Source organism: Cololabis saira, chromosome 8 (assembly GCF_033807715.1).
Source record: "Cololabis saira isolate AMF1-May2022 chromosome 8, fColSai1.1, whole genome shotgun sequence".
NCBI classification, from domain to species: Eukaryota; Metazoa; Chordata; class Actinopteri; order Beloniformes; family Belonidae; genus Cololabis; species Cololabis saira.
In genome coordinates, this window is record NC_084594.1 from 41,846,965 (window position 1) to 41,866,667 (window position 19,703).

General features: G+C 38.5%; 1 protein-coding gene across 1 annotated transcript in view; it reads left to right on the forward strand.

Moving 5' to 3' along the window:
- Window positions 1-10,562, forward strand: part of epha8 (eph receptor A8) — a 206,199-nt gene extending 195,637 nt beyond the window's left edge. The window contains exons 17-19 of the mRNA XM_061728015.1: window positions 5,227-5,376; window positions 6,262-6,452; window positions 9,644-10,562. Coding sequence (XP_061583999.1) covers window positions 5,227-5,376; window positions 6,262-6,452; window positions 9,644-9,758 — 456 coding nt within the window. The 3' untranslated portion in view covers window positions 9,759-10,562. The remainder of the gene's footprint in view (window positions 1-5,226; window positions 5,377-6,261; window positions 6,453-9,643) is intronic.
- The last annotated feature ends 9,141 nt before the right edge of the window (window positions 10,563-19,703 follow it).

The window sequence follows — 19,703 nt, forward strand, 5'->3', positions numbered from 1 at the left end:
TCTTTACTTCTGTCTGTGCGTTCATTTTCTTTAACACAGTAAATAAGACTTAACCATTTTTATTTTTTAAAGTGATTCAAATCATGGTTTTTAAACAAGTTGGATGTTGGAAATAAACATTGTCCTAGGGTTTAAAATTAGAAGCAAATTACTGTTACTTTGAAATGCCAAATTGAACTAAAATAACCAACTTACATTTTTAAAGTAGAATTTCTCTTTTGCTGAAATGAGTGTCAAAGATGACTGTCAGTGAAATCAACGGCGTTTCCCTGATGTCTTTCTTTCTACTTAAGATGCTCTCGTCTACCCGCTCCGCTACCCGGTCTCTGAAAACCCAGACCTGAAACTACAGTAGCCTCCTCCCCTGAATCCTAAATAGTAAACAACGTAATTCATGCACAGAAGAGTCAGCTTTTCTGTTCAAGTTGCACAAAGCACCGACCGGCATTGACCAGTGTACGTTTGCGGCTTTCAAAACTTTCAAAAACCATCACATGATCAAAGTTTGAATCTAAAAAGTAATCTTGAATGGAAAATGTTGGCGTTTACTTTGCTTTTTGTCAACGAAAATGCGTTATAATCATCAGATCAGTTAAAAAAAAATAAGTAAAAGGTTGATTAAAGCTCCACTGAGATCTGCCCAATGAAGTGACGTCAAAACAAAAACAAAAATTAAAGTTAGGAACAAATACAAATCAACATAAATTTGTGAGTCTCAATTTGAAATGGGAAAAAAAAAACAATAAAATAAAACAGAGTCTGCTGCCGTCCGTCGGCTCTTAACACACAGCTCAGGCACGGCCGTCAGATTAGAGTCAGCTGATCACTCTGAAGGGAAAAAGGATTAGAGACGGTTACATTACAGACATTATGACATCATAACAGCACACCTCAAATTAATGCTTGATAGTGTCTGAGGATTAATCCAGCTCCCATCACGGCCTGGAAAACAGCAGAAAGGTGAGCAAAGCTGCTTAACGTAGCAGCCAAGTCACTCGTCTCTTCCTCCGGATCTTTCACGTGATAACCAGGACATCAGCTGTCCTTGAAATGTGTAACATTGCCCACTGGGACCACTTTGTATGTTTAGAGATGTATCCATTTGTCAGCCTAATTAAGTGTCAGTTTTGTATCAGGAATAACGTAAGTAGTTCACATACTTGCTAACATTTGCAAGTCTATTCTTGTCTTGAACACAAACATAACGACTTTGACAAATTTGTTGTTGTCCTTCCACCAAAAAATAGCACATCGATCTGAAATAACTTCAAAGTGACAAAACCTAATGCCCATCTTTTATCTTTTTACCAATGTTAAACAGAAATCAGACGTTATCTCTGGTTAATATGAATATATGATACACATGTCAGTGACGTGGATAAAAATATGCGTTGTTGCGCATGAGTCACCGTCAGGAAGCGACCTCTGTGGCTCCCAACGAGGCTTCTGCATCTACTAGAGAACATTTTAATATGCTGTTCCTGAAAACAAAAAACACTCCACCTGGCTCAGGTTGGAAGGTTGCCTTGTCCACGCTGCGTTTTTCACATGTCCAGCTGGATAGAGGGCCGTTTAATGAATTGTAGGGTGTTTTTATTAGTGATTCTTGGTGTGTTTAGCTGTGCATTTTGGGTCATTACCCTGTTGCAGGATCCATGATCTGTTTTCCTCCAGGATGCCATGAGATTCATCCATGTTTCAGAGCAGGTACAAGAAGGCACCTCAAGAAAACCTGCAGATGTTTGTCACCTGAAGCAGTGTTGTGCATGAACTCGTTCATTTCTGTGAGAACGTTGAACTGAACGCAACACATTTGCAAATAAAGAACTTGAATGTGAACTTGTTCATTCTGCAGATCATGAACTGGAATTTGAACTGTTCAGATTATGTGAGTTTCAGCTTCACTGTTTAGGTCCAATTATTACAGAATACATTTCTCCAGCGGGCAGTGCGCACATTTAAAATACTCGACGAGACAACGACTTCACACTACATTACCCACAATGCAATGCACACACTAGCATAACAACAGGCACCATCTCCATGGCAACGGCGGCCCGAGCCCGGTGCATCTTTACATGACCAGTGAAGAGAGAGACGTCAGATGATGATCCGCTTATCATTATCTGCGGGAATTTTACACATTGTCTCCCAAAGAGTCCAATGGTAAAAATCTAACCTTTCTGTGCAAATTATGTCCACATGCGCTGAGAAAACAAGTCAGAGCATCTGCCTCGTCAAATTGTAAACATCATGTGGAGTTAAATCATCCGTCCAGTGTGAGAAAAAATCTGCAAGTCCTTGAAAATCAAAAAAAGGAAAGACCAAGAAGACCCAACAGCCCCAAACGACCCCAGTCCCACTGCTGCTCCTTCAGGGGGTTGATTTACCTGCAACAGGTAGAAACACTGATAATGGACTACAATGTTGGAGATTTACAGCCTCTTAGTAAAGTTGAAAAGCCACTAGGACAATACATGATTGTATAGTGAACAGTTTTAGGATAGGGGGGCATTTCATTCGTACTTCTCACCTTAAAATATTGAAATTAACTGAATTTGAACTAGTTCAAAGTGAAAATGGTGAACTATGAATGTGAACTATTCATTTTTAAACTACGTGAACTGAACTCTGAACTAGTTCATGAGAAGTATGAACTAGCACAACACTGCTGAAGGACAAGTGCAACTGAAACAGCGTGGGGTGGTATTATACAGTATGTGCAGTCGAGTGCAGGGAGGACGTGTCTTTACATCAAAGAAACTAAACAGCAACTCCTCAAACATACAGACCAACGCAGGAGAGCAGCTCATCAGGACCAGATTCACGTCCACCTGCTGCTGCAGGGTAAAGGACAGAAATGTCCACATCTCCGTCAAATGAAGAAAAAAAAAATGAAAGAGGAGGAGATCTCAGATTTACTGTGACAAACACCTGCGACGCAGCCATGACGCTCATCCCGGGTCGTCTCACAACCATCCTCACTTGGATTCATGTGACTGAAACCTGGGAAACCGTTCTGTTACATCGGGTGAAAGAACTTACAGAAGTGGAGGGAGAGTCAGAGATTTACATGAAGGCTTCCTGTGAACTCCACGCTAGTCTGCTCTCTGGAAGGAAAGTGAAATGTCTCCAACAACAAAAGAAAAGGTCGCCTTGGTTCAGCCTTTGGGAGGCAGAGTCGGCGCTGTGGCCTTTCGTTTCAGATCTGCACACATAAAGCTGCTGTGATTCACTAAACACTCCCAGTTGTGTCTCGTCAGCCCAGAGGGACATTTTCCTACAAACTCTGGCTTGTAGGTGAAACATTTAATCATTTTATGTTCTTCGTTCAATAGCAGAGTCTTGTAACTGTGACCTTTGACATATTTGTTTCCCACCTTCTTTCAGACAGCACTGCTCTGCTCACTCTGGTCCGTGTTTAGTGTGTTCACAGTAACGTTCCACGTTCTCTACTGGTTAAAAACCTGATGGAAATACTGAGCACACCTGAGATGCTGATTAAGGCCAATCAAGTCATTTTAAAACATTACAATGATGTATGATCATTTTAGAGCTACTAATAAATCTGTCCAGGCCTCTTTTCTAGACTATCTCAGTAAATACTGAACGGTCTCTCTTTTCACACAGTTATTGGTTTACACCAACACACATTAAAATGCTGTTTTATTCAAGGCACCTGCTTTTAATCACAAATGTGTCCATGTCTTTGTCTCCACTTTTCTCTTTAGTGTGCCATTTCAGTAAATGTTATGTTTTATGTTCAATGGTAAATAGTAATTGCACATGCTAAGAATCTCAACTCTGTAAGTTATAACTTGAGAGTAATAGATTAATATATTAAAGATCTGTAAAGATCTTTTGTTACATTTTGCCCTTGTTTATCTAAATTCTCCAAAAAGATATAACTGTAAATACATAAATGAATAAATTAAATAGAAAATAAAGCAAAAGATTAAAGCATCTCTGTATGAGACACTCCAACATAAACAGCTTTTCCTGATAAACTGCATGTAAATAAGGATTTATTTTAAGCACAATCAAAAGCGTTGGTGGTATTCAGGACGTGGAGACGGTCGTTATTTTACTTCCAGAGTTTTCATGGCACGCCGCAGCTTTACAGCATCTGTGACAGAGTCAGGATGTTTCAGCGGAGAAAAAAAATAGTCCACAGTGTACACCACATTTTTCTTGAAGAGAGCGTTGGAATAAGTTTGTATGGATAATAGACAGATGCATACTTATTAAATGCTCACAGATATTAGTAAAATGGGTTGAGGACATCTCTCTTGGCATAAATTATTAACTAGACTATCCTCTGTAATATGTGATATGAGGAATATGATGGGAAATCCTGTTAAATCACATAAAAACTAGTATGGGAATATTCCGTTGGTTAAAAGTAATTCTGGTCAAAAGTTGGAATATTGTTGTGCAAGTGCACGCATGGCAAAGAACATAATACAAATCATGAGAACAAACATAAAATGACCTTTATTTATTTGTTTTTAAATGTTGGTATAGTATAGATATAATTAACTTCTACCAAAGAAACAGAACTCTCCAAATGAAGCCATTAGTGCTATTTATTCGATCTACTAGAAATAAATTGCTACAGGTCTGAAAGGAATTTATTTGTATGTTACCAGATAAATCGTCACAGCTTTTGCTGATTTGGGTTTTTGTAAATGTATCCATAAATAAAGGATCAATAAAGGATTCATGTCAAGAATTTACTGTTTATTTGTTAACAGATTCCTTCAAATACTAATTGCAGTTGGTTTGTGCAACATTGCCATTAATTGTATCCATCATTAACCGATTCACAGAGGAAGCTCTATTGTTTCTATTTCAGTTGGCAATCGTTCTTAGCCAGCTTTTTTGTAGTTTTCTTTTTTCCTGCTTATTTTTAAAGAGTAACTGGTAAGTGGTTAAGTTATATCTGACTTTATATCTGTCTGGTCTTTCATCCCCCTATACCTGGTCCAAGTATTTGAACATTTATTTAATCCCTTTTTTAATCCCTGCAGAACTATGGTCTGGATGGGAATGGTTGTTTTGTGCCTTTGGGGCACTGATTCAATATTTCTGTCTTTTTCGCAATACTTCTGGACAACTATAGAAAAATAAGACGTAACAGGCTGTGGATTTGGATTAGAGTTGATCCAAATCCAAAAACTGGGGTGTCTGATGCACTTTCCTTGAACTTATTTTCAATATCCACAGGGCGGGAAAATCCCAATCCGCTGGACGGCCCCCGAGGCCATCGCGTTCAGAAAGTTCTCCTCCTCCAGCGATGTGTGGAGCTACGGCGTCGTCATGTGGGAGATCACGTCCTACGGAGAGAGACCTTACTGGAACCTCACCAACAGAGATGTGAGCTCTTCTCCTGCACGGAACACTGTTCACACAACAAGACTGTTCACAGAACAGGACCATGGTGTCATCTAGAGCCCTGCTATAGCGGGACTGTTTTCTTCATCCCACTCCCGCTGAATTTCTGACCATTACCGCCCGCACCCGCAACATGTGTGTTCCACTCCCGCCCACTCCCACAAAACTCTGAGAATCTATGCCCGCACAGTAATAGAGATGCCTTGATTTTGTGTTTTCTCCCATCCTGTGATAGAAATGTCCTGGATCAATCTATCTGATTTAATGTTACCATAATAATTGTGGAGCTTGATGGATAATTGACAGTTCATAGACACCTGACAGAAAGTTAGATGCAAATCCATCACTGTCATCATCATACAAGCTATTTCGCCTTTTGCGCAGGCATCAATTATGTGATTGAGGTTATAGCAACAAGAGTAGGCTGTGAGTGGCTCAAATAACACTAATAAATAACATAAAATAAACTATGTTAACGAATGGAACTAATTAATTTAACAAATGAATTGCTTGGCCATTACATTGCTTTGGAAGAAGAGAATGCTGCTGACCGACTGAGGTTCCAATCCCTCGTCTCTCTTCCAAGATGCTACAGACACTAAACGCAGTTTCTCCAAATATCTGCCTTGCTTCATCTTTGTTTTGTAAAGACCTTGTTTGAGGTTCTCTTCCACGTCATTGATTTCCATCTTGTCGCTAGACTACATCCTGATCCCGCAGTGTTTTTTTTTTAGCAGCAAAGTTCAAACCGCTCGCTCCCGCCAGATTTGCGTTGGGTCCCGCGGGACCCAATCCCAACGCAGCCCTCTAGTGTAATCTATTGCCACTCCAGACGTGGAAAAGTCATGCATATTTTCACTTTTGCAGGTGATCAAATCCGTGGAGGAAGGCTACAGGCTCCCTGCTCCCATGGGCTGCCCCGCTGCTCTACACACACTCATGCTAGACTGCTGGCAGAAGGATCGCAACGAGCGGCCGCGTTTCTGCCAGATAGTCACCGTTCTTGACAAGCTAATCCGCAACCCAGAGAACCTGAAATCTATGGACACGCTCTGCAGGTGGGTGGGCTGTTCACATGATCCATATTTGCAGCAACACAACATGGGTTCAATGTGCCACATGCTGAGGTGCTTTTTGATTAAATTTGTTCAGACAGTTCACCAGTATTTAATCAAATATTGTTGAATATTGTTGAATATCAAAGGAAAGGCAGTGCCTGCAAGGGTCTCGGACAGGGGCGGGGCCGTACTCCCCCGGCCCGGGCCCATCTGGTTCATATTAGGTATAAAGCATTGTATAATATGTTGTGCTGAGATTTTCACACTCAGTTAACATTAAAACAAAAATTGCAAGTGAATCTCCAAATGTATTTTGGGTAAAATGGTTTGTCATCGACAGCCGTCTATCAACGTCATACGTCATCATGGATCACTTGTCAACAGAGCACAGTAATCCTACAGAAAAGCCTAAACATGAGCGGGAGTTGGAAACACAAAAGTGTAGCGATAAAACGCAAAGAAAAAGAAAAAAAGGAGCAAGAAAAAGCCAAATTGACCAAACTATGTTATGGGCCACGTTCAGTAGTTGTAAAAAAAATTCAGGGGGGATGGTGGATTTGATCATATGGGGACAGATAATTTGTGCTGATTATAAATAATATAATATATTACAAATAATAGCACTGACCAAAACACCTGCAGGAATACTTCAGGAATGAAATAGCAGCAGTTAAATGCAGCCTTCTGTAAGCTTTAAATATCCACTGGGCTTACATCAAATACATCAAAACACAACAATAAAAAACACTTTTCTGAACTTATCAATATGACTCTGTCCTTCACAGGATAAGTAAAATGGATCACTGCAAAAACTCACAATCTTACCAAGAATATTTGCTTATTTCTAGTTAAAATATCTCATTTTAGTAAAAAAAATCTCATTACACTTAAAACAAGACTCATCACTGGAAAAAAACAACAATTTTCACATGTTTCAAGTAGATTTTCACTTGAAATAAGTAGAAAAATCTGCCAGTGGAACAAGATTTTTTTGCTTGTAATGAGAAGATAAATCCAGGCTCCAGGCTGCAGAGGGCCCGGTCATAGGCCCCGCCCCCCGGCCTACTGGCTACTGGTCTTGGAACATGATCTTCTGGACAATGTATGGTGACAGACTGCAAGGTTGCTAAGTAACTATCGTGTTGTGGGAGACAGACTCAATCCAATCTCATCCTGTCTCTGTCAAACACGGATGCGGTGGGGTGAAGTTACAGAGTTCCCCTGGAAGTTCTCCGGCAGATGAGGCCAGTGGTCTGCTTCATTTTCCATTATGCTCCTCTCTGACGGACGCGTTGAGCATGAGGAAAAGCCTCGCCGCAGTACTGACATTGATCCACGGTGAATCTGGGAGGAGGTTTGAGAAACCTGGCCTGAAGCCGGACTTATAAATTGTTCAGTTCAAACCTGAGGTCCTACACAGTTACCAGGTGTGTGTGTGTGTGTGTGTGTGTGTGTGTGTGTGTGTGTGTGTGTGTGTGTGTGTGTGTGTGTGTGTGTGTGTGTGTGTGTGTGTGTGTGTGTGTGTGTGTGTGTGTGTGTGTGTGTGTGTGTGTGTGTGTGTGTGTGTGTGTGTGTGTGACCTGCGTGGGGATGGAGTCTTTGAGGAATAGTTGATAGTAGAAGAGGCAGAAGAGAACAAGTGTGTTAAGGATTTCTTCTTGTTTTAATCTATCCAAAGCAGCTATTCTCTAACCACAGCTGCCACTTCCTTTCCATCATTGTAAATACTATTGATCTTCTGTCAGGGATACTAACACGTTTCCAATTCCCCTTCTGCCCCGCTCTCTCCACCTATTGCTCACTTTTTGGATTCGTTTTCAGACCCTCTCCAACTAATCCTTTTGTCTTCCTATTCATCTTCCTCTGTCTTTCTCTGCTGCCGACTGGCCTCTCTCCCTTGCTCTCATGGCTGCAGTTTAAACAGTCCTCCGCTGATGGACAGAGCTATCCCTGACTTCAGTAGTTGTAACTCAGTAGATGAGTGGCTGGACACCATAAAGATGGGCCGCTACAAGGAACACTTTGCAGCCGGAGGCTACCACTCTCTGGGCCACGTGATAAGCATGAAGCAAGGGTAAGCACCGGCAGCAATGGAGGTGATGGTGGGCCATCAGCAGGACTACTAGATGTACAAAGATCACGGCACATGGGCCCTAAACTGTTGGATCAAAATGATGTCCAACTTCTGCTGCTTTCGGAAAAAAGAAGTGGGAACAACACGATTAGAAAGACAAAAAACTAATGACACCATACTATTTCTGCCATTTCTGAAACTGCACATGCTGTGCCTCTTACTAATCACTAAAACGTGTATGTTGATTATCCCATTTTCATTGGCTGTCAGTTTAAATGCAATTTTCAATCTAATTCATGCTGAAAAGTTACTAAAATGCAGAAACTGCAGCTATTTAGAGAAAGACGACAACCGCTTATAACTCCTGATTTGGCAAACATCCAGGCACTATTGTGTTTCTACTGAAGAGTATCAGGGCCAGGCAGGAGAAAAATAAAAATAATATTTGAGTGGAGGAAGATTTTTTTTTTCATTAAGCACTTTGAGAAAAAAGTCGAAATATTGAGAAAAAAGTCAAAATGTTGAGAATAATGTTGAAGTACAATTTAGAGAAAAAAGTCGAAATGTTGAGGAAAAAGTCAAAATTTCATGATTAAAGTTGAAATATTGAGAAAAAAGGCAAAATTTCAACTTTATTCTTGAAATGGTATTCCAACATTAATCTCGACATTTCGACTTTTTTTTCGAAGTGCACAATAAAAAAATATCTTCCCCTCTCAAATATTTTTTCTCCTGCCTGGCCCTAATACTCTTCCGTATGTTTCTCATCTGAAAACTGACTATATGTAGTTAAAAATTGCATCTTTTTTTTTTTTTGTTCAATACAGCCTTTGGTTGTTTTATTGTTTTAGCCTTAGAGGTTTTTCTGTTGTCTTTGAGAATCTCATTGTGAGACAGCAGAAATCTTTTCATGTATTTGTGAATAAAATGGTCGTTGCAGAGTGAAAACTGGGGATGTTGCAGCTGTTTCGGGACAATTTTCAAGTTTGACCCACAACGTTGAGTCATGATTGTCTTTTGCAGCAATCCTGTTATTTTAAACAGGAACATGATAAACTGAGGAAGCTTAATTTATGAATAAAAGATCATTGAAACTCCTTCTGTATGTGTCATGTAGGGACATCCAGAGGCTTGGAGTGACACTGATGGGCCATCAGAAGAAGATCATGACCAGCGTCCAGGTCATGAGGGCACAAGTCCTCCATAAGAGTGTTTCATCAGTGCACGTATAACTCCAAAACTGAGCTTTCCTTCTGCTGAGACGTGAACGCCCAGGCTTCTATGAGGTCCAGAAGGACTCATCAGCAGATAAAAGGAAGAAGAACAAGATATGTGGGAATTTTACAAGAATTTTACTGGAGAGATTAAAGAACAAAATGTGAAGTTTTTCCATCGAAGCAAGTAAACGTGACTTCTATGGGACCGACTTTTCTTTTATTCTTCTTAACCATTTTATGTCTCGTTTATGACTGGAAAAAAACTGCCTTAATTATCACAAATTATTTAAATTTTATGTCTACAAGGAAAGGATAATTTATCATGAATTTATCAGAGTAGTTTGATTTACATTACCAGTGAAGAACAAGAGCCGTGGTGCGGCGGGGGATTCTGACGGGAGCGGCTTCAGCTGAACGAGGCCGCGTTGAGGCTTAAACCACGGAAAAGGGGGGAAGTTTGAGTTGATCGTCTTCACCGCTGAGAAGATTTACTTCACCCCAGGCTATTAATGCCGACAGGCACATGTGTCCACCGTCTACCCTTGATGAACGACCCACGGAGACCCGAGAACCCTCTGCCCGGTTTGAAGCTGCGCAGCGCACAACTGCTCTACTGGATCCTGTGTGTAAATTGGTCATAGTGCACTTTATTCTACAATCTCTCCGTCCGGTACTGGTTTACCACCTGTGTCGCAGATCTCCTTGCAGTCATGACTTGAGCCATACGTTTCAAGCTTTTATCTGTTTTACCAGTATACAGGACTGTCTGTATACTGTCTGAACATTAGAATATTGTGATAAAGTTCTTTATTTTCTGTAATGCAATTAAAAAAAACAAAAATGTCATACATTCTGGATTCATTACAAATCAACTGAAATATTGCAAGCCTTTTATTATTTTAATATAGCTGATTATGGCTTACAGTTTAAGATTAAGATTCCCAGAATATTCACATTTTTTGAGATAGGATATTTGAGTTTTCTTAATCTATAAGCCATGATCAGCAATATTAAAATAATAAAATGCTTGCAATATTTCAGCTGATTTGTAATGAATCCAGAATGTATGACATTTTTGCATTACAGAAAATAAAGGACACAATATTATAATTTTCTGAGACAGTCCTGTAAAGTGAAAAATGAGTATCTCAACATTGTAAAACCCAGGAAGGAAAGAGATATCACGTATTAGATTCCCTCCCTTTGTTTTGTTCACTGTCAGTAAACCTAACAGGAAAATGTATGATTGATACAAATTAAATTAAACAACAATGGGCATTTTTATGTGATGAATACTGTAAAGGAAAAATGTGGAGATGTTTTGTTTTTAAAAAATGTATTTCAAACACAGCTCTGCTTCCAACGAGGTTTAACTGTAAAGCAAAAAATCAAAAGAGAAGAAAATAAAAAGATAAAGCAAAAAATACATATTCAAATGCATTTGTTTTTAACCTTAATGATATAGTATGACAAATTAACTCCACTTTTCCAGTTTGCTGTTAAAGAATGTGAAGAGACACCAGTAGGAGAACCTCAAAGTAAAACCGCTTTGTCAAATCGTACAGAACCTCTGGTTCTCTGAGTGGAAACAACGTTTCTAGACCTGCGTACAGAATATCTGCGTCAAATATGTAGTTCTCAAGGCGTGTCAGGCCAGTCCTTTTCTTTTCTTAATTTCTTATAAGGAAAACATTTTCTTGTTGCTGCAAGATATTATAAAAGTTTCCAAAAAATGCCACAGACAGGTATGACATCCAAAATTGTTATCAGGTTTTTTTGTTTTTATTTGTGCGTGTTAGTTAAGCAGATAAATTCAAATAAACTGATGCGCTAACTTTTACTAAACTATTCATTTTATAAGGTAGCTGCACAAGACAAGAAAGCCAATTTGCTAAGAAGATATTTACATGTCATTTAGCAAGGCACTGGTAAAATATATCAAGAGAAAATAAGTTGCATGTATTTGTGGAAAAAAAAAAAAAGTCAATACAAAGTAGTGCAAAATTTTCTATGCTGATTTCTTTTCTTCTGATTAAAGGTGTTTTTTTTTCTTTTAGTTAGTTTTTTTATGACGACTGCCAAGGCCTCTAGTACAGCTTGCAGCTCCCCACCCGGCATCAACCGCTGACTGAACCTGTCCATGTCCCAAAACCTTTGACAGAAATCTACGCTCACAATTTATCGCAAAATAGCACATTACTGACATACCTTGAAAAGTTTCTTGTATGTCTGGTAAGTTTTTTTTGAATTATTTATGTAAATTCTCTCTTATTCTCTGGGATTTTTTATTAGCGATGCTATAGAAACTTGTTTAAATCCTGGAGGTCACTTCTGGAATCAGCATCAGCACTCGTACTATTCAGTGCAATAATTCTGTACCCTGGAGTACAAATCTGAGCACAGATTTCTGTGTGAATGTGGAGAATATATTACATATAAGCTAAACAGACTGTAAAATAAAGTGTTACTTCTTACTACGATTCCACTGTTTGCCTCAGTCTTAAAAATATACAAGTAGAATGTTTAGCGCTGAAGTCCCACTAAAAGTACATAATACGTCCTATTTTATGCCTTCCTCCCCTCTGTGCCATCAAGAGAATGTCTTTTCTTGTGCGCCTCGGTAGGTTTTACGCTAGTTGGTTGATGTCAGTTTTTATTACAGAAGAACTTAATGATATTTCTTGTATTATAGAGACATTTCACAACTTTTTTTTTCCTTTTGGATGTTATTGAAGACACTGGACTTCAACTGAAAATCCATATTTTATAAAGTTGGGATATGTTTTTGCTAGATGAATTGATTTATAATGTATACGGGAAGCTCAGTCACAGGAAGGAAGAAAAACATAACCAGATTTCTTCACAGTTCATTATTTATTCATGTGTTTTTGTTTTACAAACAAGTCTGAGCGGAGAGGATATATTACCTTTGATGAATTGTCCTTGTTGCTAATGGAAAATCATAAATGTGCAAACTGTCCATAAATACACAATAAAGGAACGTTTGTCTGTGTGTGACTGCAACGGTGAATTTCTGACTGTTTGTAAACACATTTGGAGCAGATTGACATGATACAAGGAATTCTGCAGATGTCAAAGGACTCCTTTAAAGGAAATCTTACTCTGTTTTCTATAAGGAAGTCGCTGCGTGTAAGTTTAAAGTTGCATTTATCAATCACTCAGATGAAATGACTCCTCACACAAAGAGTTGCTAAGAGTGACAAATCTGTTAAGAATGATCACCAAACCAACCGTGTAGCTTCTTGTAGCCAGCGATTCTCATTTTCTGATATAAATACTTTTGTAGAAGGGCAATCAAGGGACTTCTTGATGAAAGACGTTAGAAAAAAAGTCAAAAACTGAAGCAATGCTAAATTCACATTTCAGAAATATAGTGAGAATCAAAACTCCAAAGAACCACGGTCTTTCTTTGTATCAATATAATCTGCAATATGTTGCTGCAAAACAATAGACAAAATGGTTAGCACTTCTAACATTCGTTACCAGTCGTTACCAGACTGTAAAAAAAAATGGACGAAGCGTTTAGTTATGTGAGTACGGAAGAGTATTAGGGCCATGCAGGAAAAAAAATATTTGAGAGGGGAAGATTTTTTTTTATTGTGCACTTCGAGAAAAAAGTCGAAATGTCGAGAAAAAAAGTCGAAATGTCGAGATTAATGTTGAAATACAATTTCAAGAATAAAGTTGAAATTTCGCCTTTTTTCTCAACATTTCAACTTTAATCACGAAATTCTGACTTTTCTCAAAATTTCGACTTTTTTCTCTAAATTGTACTTCAACATTTTTCTCAACATTTCGACTTTTTTCTTGACATTTCGACTTTTTTCCTCAAAGTGTTTAATGAAAAAAAAATCTTCCTCCACTAAAATATTATTTTTATTTTTCTCCTGCCTGGCCCTGATACTCTTCAGTAGAAACACAATAATGCCTGGATGTTTGCCAAATCAGGAGTTATAAGCGGTTGTCGTCTTTCTCTAAATAGCTGCAGTTTCTGCATTTTAGTACATTTTCAGCATGAATTAGATTGAAAATTGAATTGAAAAAAAAAGATTTTTTATTGTGCACTTCAAGAAAAAAGTCGAAATGTCGAGAAAAAAGTTGAAATGTCGAGATTAATGTTGAAATACAATTTCGAGAACAAAGTCAAAATGGCGAGAATAATGTTGAAATACAATTTCAAGAATGAAGTCGAAATTTCGTGAATAAAGTCGAAATTTCGAGAATAAAGTTGAAATACAATTTGGTGAATAAAGTGGAAATGTCTGCTCCTCCATCAAATCCAGTTAGAGCGACTGACAGCTCTGCGGCAGCAGTCGTAACTAACTAACTAACTTACATCCTTGGAGTGGAACGTTAAGGCTACGTTTCTGAATGCAACTGCATATGTGTTTCAAATCAATATCGTCATCAAATTTTGACTTTTTTCTCAACATTTCAACTTTTTTCTCGTCATTTCGACTTTTTTCTCAAAGTGCATAATGAAAAAAAATCTTCCTCCTCTAAAATATTATTTTTATTTTTCTCCTGCCTGGCCCTAATACCCTTCAGTATGTGACCCATTGGTTTTTGAAGAGCTGTTTTGAAGCATCTTGAAGCCAACAGGGAGACACAAAACAGCAGGAAAGAAGAGACAAGGCAGTGATGTGTGCGGCTTTGTGACTGTGTGTGTTATAATGTATGTGAATGAGTGTGCAACGTGTTGTGCTGGAATAAAAAGTAAGACAAACTGATATATACAAACAGAAAAGGTCGGACAGAGAAGGTGAGGGGCATTCCCTCAGTTGTTTAATTTTTTATTTAATTAAAAATATATTTAAATATTATATATTGTGTAGCGTGTACTTTATACCCTCTTTTTATAAGTACTGAGACCAGCAATGAGAACACCATCACTCAATGAGCTTTTTGGTTGCCAGGTCCTTAAATCAATCCCCACCAAAATATCACCAGAGCTGCCGTTCACCAAGTTGACTCAACAGTGAAATCAGAAATGACTGATGTGTTTATCAGATGCTGGGTTAGTGCAGATGAGCGGTTGCTTCCCTAAGCCGCTGTAGCATGATGATTATAGATGAGGAAGTGGTAACGGCTAAATCTACCCCCTTCAGAGTCGGTGTGGGTGTGAAATCAGATGATTGAGACCAGATGTTTTTTTTTTTATGGTATTGCCTTTGCAGTCAGCATCTAGCGGTCAGATCAAGAAACTACAATGAATATTACTTCTGCATGAGCATCCGTTCGTTCGTTTTTATTTATTTCGAACATGGAAAAAAAAAAACAAGAAGAAAAGATAAGAGAAACAAATACAGGTGGGCATTCCACCACATAAAGAAAAAAAAACACATCAAAACACATATTTCAGTTACATGTTCGAAAAGGAGTGGGAGGAAGTATAAACTTATTTAATCCCACCCCCTTTCCACAACTAAACATAAATGATATGTCTGTATTTACTTTTTATACTATACACTAATTTGTATAAATAAATATAAATCATTTTTACAAAAATAACCTGTTTAATACCAGATGTAAGCTCTATTGTAAATATAATATAACTATGATATAAATATAATATTACTATGATATAAATATAATATAACTATGATATGAATATAATACGTATATCTAAGTATATAAACATACAAAGACAACATGACGAAATAGCAAAACACACACAGCTGCTGATCTTTAAACACAGTCAAATAAACTATGTCTTCATATTTCTTCTTAAATTGTTTTATGTTTGTACATTCTTTTAACTCCAAATTCAAATCATTCCACAGTTTGATTGAGCATCAGTCTGTAAGTTAGATGGTTGGCGCTTGTGCGTAGATACGTGTCGCTGCTGTGCAGAAGAATAAGTCAGGCTTTAACCCATTGAGGTGTCTGATAGGAAACGATCTACACAAACAATGAGGCTGAGAAAAATGCTTTTAAAGATTTACATCAGACATATGCTGTGGGTAAACTACAAGTAATGCCTTACATTTTTAAGGCCTTTTAAGAAATGTAGATGTTGCACTCTGCTTTCGGATAACCTTAAACAAAAAAGAAGTAACTGCAAAGTCAAAGTGCAGTCTCTACAAATGTACCTTTTTAATCCAGCTTTCTTTTTCTTGCCACGTGTTAATTTATCTAAATTTAAAGGAGCATGAGGCAGGATTGAGGCAGGTTTTATGAAAAAAAATTTGTATACGTTTTAAGTTTTCTAGTAATAATGTCAGATGAAGCGTTCAAACCAAAAATAATGATTCCTCTAGCGTATCTCTCCTTTGCCTTGAACAGGCTGTGTGCTGCAAAATGTGCTGCAATTGTGGGGCCGAATTTCTCGCGCTGTCCTGCGGATGTGACGTCACATGACGCTGCATGTGCGTTCTCCCCGTTCTCCCGTGCCGGCTTCACTGTTGGCTGCAGTACCCCCGACGGCCGTCGTGGTGAAGGGTGGCGCTAGAGAGTCTCATTTCTTAAAAGGAGCCTCAAGCTCCTTTAAGTGACAGTTTTTCACGTTAAAAACTGCTCAGCAGCATGGCAGTAACTAGCTTTGAGGTCAGAAAAGTCTCGACCTCTGTGCTTTGTCCACAAAACATATAATAATCATTGATTTCACTCAATGGGCTTCATGGTTCTTACTTCAGTTTTATACTAGAAAATAAGATAAAAATGAAGAACATAAAAAGAATGAGAAAAAAATTACAGAAGAAGAGTACTTCCTACAAGGAAGATAGAGAGAAGGGGAAGAGGAAGAGATGAGGAGTACAGAGATGTAAAGTGCACAGAGAACTACACACCAGAGAAGGAGAAACAAGAGGCCGAAAGCAGAAAACAGGAGAGCCCAGAAGAGCGAAGAACAGAAGAAAAGGAGACACTCAATCCTTTTGATCTGGTTATATTTAAAGATAAAATCATTCAGATGCAGGTCTTAACAGATGCTAAGAAAATTGTTTGCTCCAAAGTAAGTGGGTGCCATAACCCATCAGTATTTGCAGATAAGATGCTGAAATAAACGCTTGTGGGAGATGAACTTTGAGTTTGTTCTTTACTCTTCTCGTGAAGAGGCAACGTGCACAATGTCTTTTCTTCAAATATTTGTAGGAAGGTAATTTTCCGTCAATGATTGATAAAATTATATTGGAGTTCATATAAATGTTTTATTTCATGTGAATTCTGTGAGCAGCACGATACAGTTATGTTCCCCATTGCTAGATTCTAGTTATATGAAATATAATGAAAATAATAATCTGGACCTAACTTATTTTGAACTCCTGGTTCATAAATAATATCCAATTCTATTTAAAGATTAAGAGTCTTTTTACATTACAGTACCAATTTCATCTCAAGGTGTTAAAAAACTCTCATGGGAGAATTGGTGAACTTCATTATCATCATTTCTGTTTGCATCATTACCATTTTACGTTTCTCTTTCCTCCTTACAGTTTAATGATCCACCTGCTGGAACAGAAAACCCATAATCTGGAGTTTCTCCCTTCGTTTCAAAGTCAAGCCCCAATTATCTAACTTCCATACCTTGACTGACCACTGGGGCTTAGTCTATAAAACAAGTAAATTGCCATTAAGCTCCTGTTAAAATATCCAACTTTGCAGCAGAAATAAACATATTTGTGACTTCCAGTCAATGGAGCCCCTAACCTGAACCATAATTACTGGTGAGGTCACGTGGTTCCAGTCTAGGGTGGAGGTCAGTCACTCCTCTCTACATACTCGCAGCTCGGACTCATAACCAATCAGCTCGCAATGCCAATAGGCTTGGCCAACTGCAACAGAAAGTAGGAACTATCAAATATGGACCAATCAGATGAAGGGGGGCGCGCTTTTTGGCGTCTAGTGTCAACACGGTAACGCTTTTGACTGAGAAAAGTAATGCGCATCGTCGCAGGATGTAGACGCACATTTTGATGTATAACACACCTGGGTGCATGTTACGGTTCGGGCCGCATTAATGGCCGAAGGAATGGCATAAATTGCGCCAAAATTACACGATTAATTCAAAATGGCCGACTTCCTGTTCGGTTTCATCCATGGCGCCAAGAGACTTTTCTTTAAGTTGCGACATGATACAGGTGTGTACCGATTTTCATGCATGTACGTCAAACCGTATCTTGGGGCTTGAAGTTTTCTAGGGGGCGCTGTTGAGCCATTTTGCCACGCCCATTAATGCAAAGCATGAAATATACATTTTTTCGCCAGGCCTGGCTTGAGTGCAAAATTTGGTGACTTTTGGGGCACGTTTAGGGGGAAAAAAGGAGGGCTCCTTTCGTCGGAAAAATAAAATCGAGAAAAAAAATTAAAAAACGAGGAAAAAAAAATTCCTACAGATACAATAGGGCCTTCGCACTGTAAGTGCTCGGGCCCTAAAAATTAGCGTAACTGGTTAAGCCATCCAAGCTAATATGGCTGACAGTGACGGAAGTAAGGTGTACCTATCAAAGGCATGCTCGTTCAGCCCACGAGCTGCAACATAGAACCTTGTGGTAGAAGGACAGAGGCTTCAAAAACTCCCTTCAGAAAGCTGTGGCTGACGTCACCGGGGGTTTGACTATCTGTTCCTCCAAGTACCAGGTCACATGGACCAGCAAAACTCCAGCTACTTTGGCCCAGGCAGCCTGCCTATTCTAAATGTTTGCAAAGTGATGGAGGGCATACATATATATATATATATATATATATATATATATATATATATATATATATATATATATATATATATAAAAATATCTGTGGTGTGTGCATCAAATAAACCCACCCCATTCATGCCCGTTGTATGTAGCATTTGTCACATGCTGGCAATCAGTCTTTCCATTCAGGCCCTGCTGTCTTTGTGCAGGTGCATCTTAAAAAGACACAGGAATCATGACATCTCCTTGGTGGAATGTCAGTCACGACATTAAGAGACAAGATATACTGTTTCAATGCATTAGAATTTTACTTTTAATTAAAGTGTAACTAATGACACCTTATATAAGTGTGTCTCATTTCTCATCAAATGTAAGTCATTAACTGGAACAAAGATTTATATCTATGGTGGGCATGTTTTGATTTTTTATCTCAGTCATTTTATCTTACTGGGTTTTTAAATGTAAAGTTATCTTATTATAGAGATGCCATTAGTGTGGATATTACGCTTCCATCCTTACACCTCTCATGGGATTATGGCACAGTCTTTATCCTACACTTGCTGGTTGACTTGTTCCTGTGCCAGGGAGTATTTCAGTCTGAGTCTCTTATTCCCCACTGGATATGGGTACAGAGCTAGACAGCAATATGCAGATTTGAAGTTGGAAAACAAAGCCAGAATGCAGAAAAGACACTCACGGAAATGTGTCTTGGTGAGAGCTTGGATTCAGTTTTTATACAGTCTCACTCTCATTTCTCTGACGTGGGACAGAACTGCACCAAGAGATTTCCTCACATGACAAACCTGGTGTTACAAAGGCCAAAATTGAGTTTTAACTCAATCTTGTGTGTAGTTACTGCACTTTACAAGGCTTTACGGGACAGAATGGGTTCAAAGCTTTCCTTAGCGTTTGTCGCTTTTCTTATTGTAAGGGATTTAGAGCAGATTCACATGGAGCCGACTGTTTGTCTATAACAGCCAACACGGGGAGATTTGCTGGAAACGTGTTTAATCTGGTATGTAAATCACTAGCAATAAAAATACCCATGCCTTAAGACTAAAGACTACTTTTTTTTAAGACTTTTTAAGACTAAAAAGAAATTGGAATACAATATTCCTCCTGAAGTGCATGACGTGAACTTTGCAGCACTCTCCTTCCACAACAGCTATTCCTTTTTTTTTAAGGATTTTTTCCTCTTTCTCTCTGTGGGAAAGAGCCCTGACCTGGCTCTGAAACATAATTTCAAGCTTAGCATGACAAGAAAATAGGCCTGATGAATCTGAGTATGAGTAATTGTCCTTTCCTT